The 10,296-nt window shown below is 48.4% G+C and overlaps 1 protein-coding gene across 4 annotated transcripts in view; it reads right to left on the reverse strand.

Moving 5' to 3' along the window:
- Kiaa1549 (KIAA1549 ortholog) overlaps nucleotides 1-10,296 on the reverse strand; it is a 125,433-nt gene that overhangs the window by 68,117 nt on the left and 47,020 nt on the right. For all 4 annotated transcript variants that reach the window (XM_029534999.1, XM_029535001.1, XM_029535000.1 and 1 more), the window contains exon 2: nucleotides 270-2,969. In XM_029534999.1, the coding sequence (XP_029390859.1) occupies nucleotides 270-2,969 (2,700 nt within the window). The remainder of the gene's footprint in view (nucleotides 1-269; nucleotides 2,970-10,296) is intronic.

The following is a 10,296-nucleotide window of genomic DNA, read 5'->3' on the forward strand; positions in this document are numbered from 1 at the left end:
CGTGCTCTGTATTTTATACATTTAAATCTCTATAGGAACCTAATGGCGCTAGCATCACTAAGGTCCTCCTCTAATGCTTGTGAAAGCCGATTAAGAGGCCGGGTAACTGAATAGCTGGCACGAGGCCAGCAGAGGAATAGGACCACTACCCACAGGTTATGTGAGGCCAACACCTACTCTCCTAACCACAATGGTGTCCTGTAATCCTGCACACAAACACCTCAGAGAAATCCTCTACCTCAGAGAGGTGACTGGAAGCAGGGCCTTACCAGTTGTGATCAAATAGACATCGGGAACCGTAATATCACACACATATGGCGGCTTGGCTGTGGCCAGTGCTGGTGTACCAACTGTGGCTTCAAGCGTGGAGGTGGTAGCAGGACCGAGGGAGGGCTGGGGAGGGGGTACACTGTTCCCCTGAGGATTGTGACTCATAGGCTCGCTGTTCAGAGCAGAGTCCACAGTATCACCAGGGGCAGTGCTGGCACTGGGCATGCTCAGTTCCAGGGATGTACTTGGTTCTGGGGAAGTACTGGGCGGGAAATCTGTGGGTGTCAATGATGAGCCCACAACTGGCTTTGTGGGCAGAGGTGAAGGGCTTACTTCAGAAACGAGTGATGAGGAGGCTGACAGGTACGGGTCAGAGATCGACTCTGTGCTGGTTAGAATGACATTGGTGGGTGTGGTTAAGACTGGTGTGTGGTGGTCTGTCACACGCACACTGCCATCAGATGGTGTCAGAGTCGAGAATGGAAATGACTCAGTTAAAATAGGTGTCAAATGGAAAACAGTTGGCAGTGATATGAGGTGAGTCCCAGCTGTGGAGATGCCAAAAGAGGGCTCAGAGCTGGAGGGCACCAGTGTGCTGACCATGGACTCATGGGGAATAGGTGAAAATTCAAAGGCAGAGGTAGTTTCAGAGAAAGCTGAGGTAAGATAAACATGGGATTCTCTCAGCGAAACTCTGGATGCTTCGGCGAACTCGAGAGATTCGGAGGAGGAGCTTGAAAGTGGGGGCCTCTCAGGTTGACTAGGAAGAACAGTGACCGTGTTCAAAAGGAGGTCTGCACTTGACAGTGGCTGAGACGGCTCTAGACTTGTGGGATTAAGAACAGAAAGCTGAGGTGATTGCAAATTCATGGAGTTGGACAGTGAAAATGTCTCCGCCACGGTGGAAAAAGTTTGAGAAAAGAAGGTTGATGGATCGCTTGACATCAGAGATGGGAAAGCAAGCTCGTCTGACCGTGAAGGGGCTGGAGTGCTGAAGTCCAGGGGTGGAGTTGAGTAAAAGCTGGATGTAAAATCCAAAAGACTTCCAGACTCAAGTTCCGGAGAACTGGTAGGTGCTCCAGGAGAGAAAACTTGAGACTGTGCTGAGGGGACCAGACTAGGAGAGGTGAGAAGGCTTGGGTTTCCAGCTGGGAAGGATGGAGCGTTTTGATTTGCAGTCAAGGAGAAAGATGAGTCAAAATGGGTGCTGGGGATGACAGAGGACAACAGATGGATCACACTGGATGACATCACTAGATCACTGGTGACAGAGAAGCCAAAAGTCGAATCCAGTGAGCTTGGTGTGGAGAGGCGGTCATGGGAAGGGTACACCTGAGTGGTGGCAATGCCACTCACATTCACCTCAGGTGACACATCCATGCTGGCTTCCCACAGCCCCACAGGTCTGGAAGAAAAGGAAACCACAGGTCTGGAAGGGAAAAGTGTATTAAGTTCTTGAGGTTCTTTAAGTTCAGAGAGGTCTGTGCCCACACTGCTCAATGGAGAGACATGAGTTGCCTCTACCGAGGCAGTAGACAAAGTCTCTAGCCTGTCCCCTATCCCCATGTCCTTCTCTGTGAGGCTCCTCGACAGTTCTTGCTGAAATGATGAGACAACACAAGACACACACCTCGTGTGTGGTCTCAGGGAAGCCTCAGGGCTCAGGACATAAGGATGGTCAGTGAAACTGGGGACTGGGGAGTTCTGCCGTGATTCTAAGGCTTCCCTGGCCTCACTAGAGAAGAAGGTGTTATCTGAAACTCCAGGTAATTGGGTAGCAAAAGACACAGATGAAAGTGGGGTTGAAAACAGAGCAGAAGGCTGACTGCTAAAAGTGGGGTCTGTGGGTGACGTGGTTATGCCAGGGTGTGCTCTTAGAGCGATGGCTTCCTCTGGATGTTCGATCCAAGCAGTGGTCTCATTAGGGTATCTGTCCGAGCTTGTGGCCAGGACACCCACTAGCGGCTGTGAGACCTCCCACAGGGGAACAGATGGCTGTTGAGTCATGCCATTGCCTGATGGCTGAGACACTGAAATCCAGGAGCTAAAAAGGAGGTTTTCTGAGCCCTCTGTTACAGAAGCTACTGTCTCTGGCAAAGCCTTGCTTGATAACTGGCTGTGAATTTCTATAGGATGAAGCACCGAATTCCTACTAGGAGTTGGAATGATGCCCTCAGATGTGAGAAAAGCTGACCAAGAAGTGCCGAAATACGTGGACGGCTCCACATATACAGTTGCCTGTTGCACTGTGTTCTGACACCCGGACAGCACTTCATCCTGCAAAGAAATGGTGGGTAGTGATGGGGTCGCGCCAGGCTCCAGCATTTCCTGAGGTGGTTCTGGTGGGCTCGGTGTGATATACCGCACTGGGGAGACCCCCCTTGAAGAGGTCCAGTGAGCATCCGGCAAAAAGTTATCCATCTCCTCATCATCGAGGGTCACCTCATTACTCGTCACGGATCCATAATTTGCCTCAAAGATACTGGGCTCCGCTGTACTTTGAGTCTGTTGTCTCTGGCTTAAAAAGGCTGAATCAAAAGTGTCTGACAGAGAGGAGAGGACAAGGACAGAGACGCTTGGTAGGGACCTGGGAACAGTCCCTGATAAGGTCACTTGTGCAGTACTGTGCATGATGCTTCTCTCTGGCAGGAAGTCCGCAGGGCGTACAGGATGGCTGTGCTGATCCAGGGAGAGTTCATCTAGGAAGGGAAGCAAAGTTGAATTAGCTGCCATGCACTAAGTCAGAGTGTTAACACTTCACTTCAGACGTAAAAATTCTCTCATTCAAAAAAACCAACATTCACTAAGGCTGCAGAGAGAGCTCAGTGGTTAAGAGCACTGGCCGCTCTTGCAGGGGGCCTGAGTTCAGTTCCCCACACCCATGTAGCAACTTAAAACCCTCTATAACTCCAATTCCAGGTAGTCTAGCATCCTCTTTTGGCCTCTGCACATAAAATAATACATTTTTAAAAAATTCACTCACTACAAACAGTCACAGTATGCAGAATTCTAGTTGGAAACTAGACAATGTCAAATGATGGCATACATTCGCAATAATGCTGTTGTATAATCTGTGCATCTTTACAAAACATACTTTTTATCCAGCTACAACCGTACAGAGAAACTACAACTAAAGATGAGCTGAAGGAAGGACAGCCCAAGGTCTGCGTGCGACACCCATGGTGGAAATGGCAGTTGGGAGTCAAAGCAAAATTCTGCGAATCTATTTTGAGAACACACAATAACTTGCAAATAATATTTAGGCTCATGGATAGCATACTTCTAGCTTCTGAAAGTCACAGACTCACACTGACTATAAACTGTGTGAGTTACCACTCCCTTCTCTGTGGCATGACTAAAACCTGCATAGGAATATGGTTCAGTAGTGGAGCGCAGCTGGAAGGCAGGAGGCCCTTGGCTTGATCTCTAACACTGAGGAGGATTTGGATCCCCTGGAACTGGAGTTACAGTGGCTACAAACTGCCAGATGTGAGACCTGGGAACTGAACCCAGGTCCTCTGCAGGAGCAGCAAGTGCTCTTACCTGCTGAGCACTCTCCCCAGCCTCTAATTTAAAAAATAATAATAATAAAGCATGACAAAACTGTTTCACGGTGACATCATTATGCATGTGCTTTCTTCTGCACAGCCTAGCTTTAGAGATTCCTATCTAAATGCTTTATATCTTAACTTGTCACATACCAAGCACGGGCCAAAGAGTGGCTATCCTTCTCTATGGTAAAATAAATCAATAATAAATAAATAAGGACAACAAGAAAAACATCAGTACACATATAAAAGGTTATGAATTCATAATACTGTTCAACTGTGTTGATACGCATTTGAAAGTTTGCCTAAGAATAAATAATTTTGTCTGCTTTAAAACTCTGCTACAGGGCTGGAGAGATGGCTCAGAGGTTAGGAGCACTGGCTGCTCTTCCAGAGGACCTGGGATTGGGTCTCAGCACCCACATGGTGGCCCACAATTCCCTGTAACTCTAGTTTCAGGGGATCTGACTCCTCTTCAGACCTCCAAAGGTTCCTGCACACATGTGGTACAAAAACATACGCTCAGACACAGCTACATAGTCATTTTTTAAATAATAAAAACACTGTTATAACTTGTTTTAAAATGTAAAAAACAAACAGAAGACAAGATCCCTTTAGAAATGAGTCAGAAACACATCTTTGTGTGAACCAGAGGACTCAAGAGATAAAGCACAAAGACTATTGTTCAGTGGCTGATTTAAGACCCCAGAGATATGACACAAATTACAGTTAAATAAAAAGGCAGGGATGAGGAAAGGCAAAGTGACCAAAAAGACTAAAATAAACCTAAAAGTCCCCAACTGGAAAAGTGCAGGCACCAAAAAAACTTCATACTGAGGCCTGAAAGGTGCCAACCTGGGAGGTTTTATTCTCTCTGCCAAGCCCCGGGAGAGGCACCAGCTCCTAGGGGGAGGCAGCTGCAGTGCCAGAGGGAATTACCTCTGTAGTTAATTCAGGAAGAGGTTAGAAAGCCCAGGTGAGGCTCTCTCCACATAAAAGGCACCAGGGACTCTCATTTCGAGCCCTGGAGATCAGTCTCCAAGCTATAAAGCGTTAGATCACCCAAGAGCGAAAGGGTTTTTTTCTCTTTGAGGACAGAGAAGGGAAGGGGCTGGCGAGTTGCTGTTTCTCAGGCAGTGACTCAGGCGTGGAAAGGACGCAGGGGCCTTGTGGACAAAGCAAATGCTGCGGTGTCCCAACTCCGGCTGAGAGCTCCTCCCCCTGGGCCAGTCTAGAAGCACTTTGTCCCCACACCACTTTCACTGGGTGCTTGCCACGGTACCTATTCCAGCCCAGAAACTGCCCATATGCGCTCAGAACCATGCCAGGCTTGTTCACAGTGATTAAAGATCAATTGCAGAGCCCCCCAACTGTCTGTCTGTCTGTCTGTCTGTCTGTCTGAGACTCATGCAGGCAAAACAAGTGTGACATTCTGAATACATTTTAAGTCATTTTATTCTATCCCAAACCTTTCCTAACTACAGCAGAACATTGTTGAATCATGAACTCTTCCAGCCAACCGGATCCCTTTAAGACCCCGGTCAATCCCCTCCTGTCACAAATGAGGCTTACAGGGTTTAAGTTGGCTTGCTGAAAATATCCCTACCTCCTGAGGATGGGAGTGGGGGTGGGGGTGGCCAGGGTCCTGGCTAGAAAATCAGTTTTGTATTCTCTTCACAAAATGTTTTACCTACAAAATGTTTTGCCAAATCAGTCCCTTTTAACCAACACAATTAGAAAGCATCGAACTGTGCTGTGTTCTGTTATAACTGAGCTGAAAGTACATGATAAGTTTGGCTACTGGGATCTACACAAAGGCGCCTGCCTGTTTTAGACTAAGCCCCACTGCCAGGCTCCAGGCCACAGGCCTGAGTGCTGGCAAGAAAGGTCACCCCCTCTCAGAGTTGGCCTGGAGGACAACAGTGTCGCCCATCTCTAAAAGCTTTAATCCAAATGGAACTTCTTTGTTTGGTTGTTTTTTTTGTTTGTTTGTTTGTTTTTTGGGGGTTTTTTCCCTAAATTGTATAGTTCTCAAAACATGATGACTCATCTCAATTCACTGTGGACATTCAACCTACAAAGCAAAACTAACCCCACCGCTGCCTCAGACTGCAACAAAGGCAGGCAGATGAAACCCATGACCAACCTGGCAAATCGTCACCAACTTTTCTCCTTCCAGTTCTCAGAGAGTCCTGAGGGGGAATCTTCAGTGCCTTCCCACACCGGAATCCTTTCCCCTGACTTGGAAAGCAGTGCCTTCCTTCTTCCCCCAGCCCCAAATGTGCCAATACCCTCTGCCAGGATACTCTGTCCTCCATGTCCTCCCAGATACCAGGTAGACAAGAAGTACCATTTTATACGTGTGTGTGTGTGTGTGTGTGTGTGTGTGTGTGTGTGTGTGTGTGTAAAAACAGAATACTGAGTCTAGGGACATGTCCCAACAAACATTACCTCAAAGTTGATGAGCGAATTTATACTCCCACTAGCATTATATGAAAACCTGGTCGTCGCTAATCCTAATACTAGTCATCTCTTGGTATCCACATTTGTGCCAACCTGGCTCTGTGAAATCTTAATTTTGATGTGTACTGCTTCCTGCCCACTGACTCAGGCAGACTCAGCTTCCCATCCACCAGCTGGTCATGCTGTCGCTGCTGGTGTCAAGTGAACTCTACTAGCTACCCTACTACTGGATTGTCCATCGATGTCTTCCTGATGTAAAAAGTCTCTTACTTAATTTCAGAGTCTGCATCCTAAGTCAGATATACTTCCTAGGTCATGATTATTGCCGCTTTAGGATGTCTGTGGATCTCAATTTTAATACAATCTAGTAGTATCTTTTGGTCTCAGTTTGATCCAAATTGTGTGTGTGTTTAAATAGCACCATCTGAGCCACTCAGAAGGCTCCACAGGGAAGGCACATGCTGCTTAGCCTCAAACCTCAATGATGAAAGAATTGACTTGAAAACTGTCCTTTGTCCCTGTACACACACTGTGTATCCCCTGTCCTCTGCAGGCACACTGTGTGTCCTCTGTCCTCTGCAGGCAGCATGTGGCAAGCACATGCCTATAAACAAATTAATTAAATAAATAAGCTTTAAAAGACAGAAAGGTTTCAGAAGTTGTCACCTCTACTAAAAGGCATACTGATGCTTCTTCTAAGTGATCTCCCCAAGTTTTTAAAGTGTTTGCTTTTCACATTTAGTACTGAATGAGCCTCGGCGTGTACAGATGTGTCTGTGCACACACACTTATGTGCAAATGAGATACGAACACCGGTAAGATCGCCCCAGGCCAGTGTTCTGTAAGAACAGTCCACAGGCTTTCTTCTACTGGCTTCCAGTGTAAGAAAGTGCGGGAGCCTGCCCCTCAATCACTGTAACCTTTCGAGTTAGTGTTACAAAGACGTGGCAAGTCCCAGGACAGGATCTGGCATAAATTCCTGTTCTCCTTTTTTAAAGGAAAAGAGTTTGCAGACATAAAGGGAGTAGGGTATATAGGAGGTTCCTGTAGTGGAATAGGGACAGGACTGGAAATACAGTCCCCTGAGGGACAGAGCCACAGAGGAGGCCAGTGTGTCTGAAAAGGAGAAAGCAAGCTTTAAAAAAAAAAAAGTGAACTGAATCACTAGAACCCCTAGAAAAAGTTAGGTACACTGCTGTACATTTCTAATCCCACCACTGGGGAAGTAAAAAGATGGAGGTTGATCCCCTGGGCACTGGCCGGCCAGCCTAGACTACTTGGAGAGCCTGAAGCCAATGAGAAACCTTGTCTCAAAAAAACAAAAACCGAAACAAAACAACAATGACCAAAAACAGTGGGCAGTGCCTAAGACACCAAAGCACCTGAAACACAAAGGTGGGAGTACCAAGTAAGATGATAAAGCAACAGGAAGCCACTGAAAAACACAGATCACAGCCACGGTCACAGCCACCGGTGCTGACCTCCACTCCCCCGCTGCTGGATGAAGAGCAGGTACATGGAGCTAAGGAGGGTAGAGGTTCCCTCAGGCAGCCACAGTGGTTGAGCTTGAGCGTGCAAAACTTCAATTACCAAGGTGGTCTGGTGGCCAACCGCGATGTCTGGCCATGTTTCAGAAACACAACTATTTAGACCATGTGAAACCTCATTCAATCAGGCATTACCATTCACAAGGTTCCCTGGGGATTTGAACGTCCATTAAAGTCTGAGGAACCTGAGCTTATTCTAAGGGAGGCCCTGTAGTGTCATCTAGCATGCAAAGGGACACAGGGGCCCTGGGATAAATCTGCCAAAGTGAAGAAAAGCCAGAGAGGTAGGGATACCAAAAAGTGGGGTGACGAAGCTGAATCAACACAGAGAGGGGTCACCTATGTAAAGGACCCCAGGGGTCAAGACAGAAAGGCTGGACACGGGCTGGTGAGATGACTCAGTGGGTAAGAGCACCCAACTGCTCTTCCAAAGGTCCGGAGTTCAAATCCCAGCAACCACATGGTGGATCATAACCATCCGTAACAAGATCTGACGCCCTCTTCTGGAGTGTCTGAAGACAGCTACAGTGTACTTACATATAATAAATAAATAAATCTTAAAAGAAAGAAAAAAAAAGAAAGAGAGAGAGAGAGAGAGAGAGAGAGAGAGAGAGAGAGAGAGAGAGAAAGAAAGAAAGAAAGAAAGAAAGAAAGAAAGAAAGAAAGAAAGAAAGAAAGAAAGAAAGAAAGGCTGGACACCTCAAGAGGCCAAAGCTGGCTTTCAGGAATTAAAGAAGGGAGGGGTTTTCTGTAGATGACATTTCTGAGTTTAGCCATGTTAGAGCACAGAGAGACAAGATACATCTGGAGGGGCCCCAAGAGGTCATTTGGTTCTTTGAGCCATAAAAGCTAATCATAAGAAAACATCAGCCCAAATCGGAGATGTTCCATAAAAGACCAACTCCTCAAAAATGTCCAGGCCATAAAAGGCAAGGAACAAGTCCAGGGAGACGGTGCGGCAGGCTTAAGCGCTTGCTGCGTGAGACTGGTGGCCTAGGTGGGGCCCCAGAACTACAGCAGGCGCTGGATGTGGTGGCGTGCGTCTGTAATCCCAGAAGTCCAACAGGGATGGGAGGAAGAGAGACAGCAGCAGCCAGCTCACAGGACAGCAACCCTGACGTGTGCAGCACAGCAGAAACAAGAGAAGCCAGAGTCAGCCGGGAGGGAGGAGAGAGCCAGCTCCCACACGTTGTCCTCTGACCACCACACAGACGCCATGGTACACACATGCCCACACATGGACACAAAACTCATTAACTGTTTTTATTGATTCTTGGGGAATTTCACATCATGAACCCCAATCCTACCCATCCCTCCACCCTTGCAACCTCCCCCTTGCTAATAAAACCCATTTCGCCAAGGAAGCTGCAGTGTGTCACACTGCACACCCTTTTGCCCAAACAGCTGTACCTGCAAATGTTCATTACAATGAGTCATTGGTCTGGTTCAAAGCCTCTGGCTTCTGCCATACTATCAATACTGGACCCTCATGGGACTCCTCTGAGATATCCTGTGGTTACCCTGTGTCATGGAGATCCTGCAGCTTTGAATCTGCAGAACCGACCCCTTCACATGCTCCAGCAGTTCACGGATAGGGTAGATGTTGGGGTGGGCCCACTCAGAGCCCTGGATCTGGGCCTGGGTGGAAGCTGAGGTAGTCAGCCCGCCAGCTCTCCTATGACCTCCACCCTCACCCCCACACACACACAACCACCACCACCACCAGAGCTCTACTGTGCTGCCCAGGTAAGACACCAGTCTTCAGAGTGCTTAGCCATTAAAGGATGGGGCCAGCTCACCTGCCTGGTACATGGCAGGAGAGGAGTGGGGCCAGCTCTCCTCTGGTGCTGGACCCCCCGCCACCAAGGCCAGCTCTGTGCTGCCCAGGAGAGGTGTGTCATCCCCATCCCAGCCCCACCCCCAAGTGCTGCAGCTGACAAGGGGCGGGGCTAGCTTTCCCCGCCTCTTAGGTGGTGAAGGGGGCCATTTCTTCCTCAACCACCCCACCACACCCCAGAAGAGGGGCAGGGCCAGCTCTCCTGTACCCTTGCTACCAGATCCAGCTCTCCTATGCGACCTAGGCAAGGGGAGGAGCCAGCTCTCCCCAGTGTGAAGTCCAGAGAGGAGCAGGACCAGCTCAGCACAGTGCTCAGACTTCAACGCAGCCTCAGGTAGCATCCCAGACCAGGGACTTCCACATGGTCTTTGGTGGTAACACAGGCATGGGGCATCAACACACACCCTCGCTACAGCAGGACCCAGGGAATCACCATGACCTCAGGTGGCCCCATCTGCTCCTCACTGCCTTGTGTCTCCAGTTCTCTGCTTTCTCTCCCCTCTCTCCACCAGGTACTCCATCTTTCCCATCTCCCCATACCTGTTCACCCGTCAGAGTGGCACCCACTGTGCAGGTGTTTGTGTGTCTTTCTTCCAGCTGTCCTGCGCCTGCTTTTTTTTTTTTTTTTTTT

Source organism: Mus pahari, chromosome 2, assembly GCF_900095145.1.
Source record: "Mus pahari chromosome 2, PAHARI_EIJ_v1.1, whole genome shotgun sequence".
Classification (NCBI taxonomy): Eukaryota; Metazoa; Chordata; class Mammalia; order Rodentia; family Muridae; genus Mus; species Mus pahari.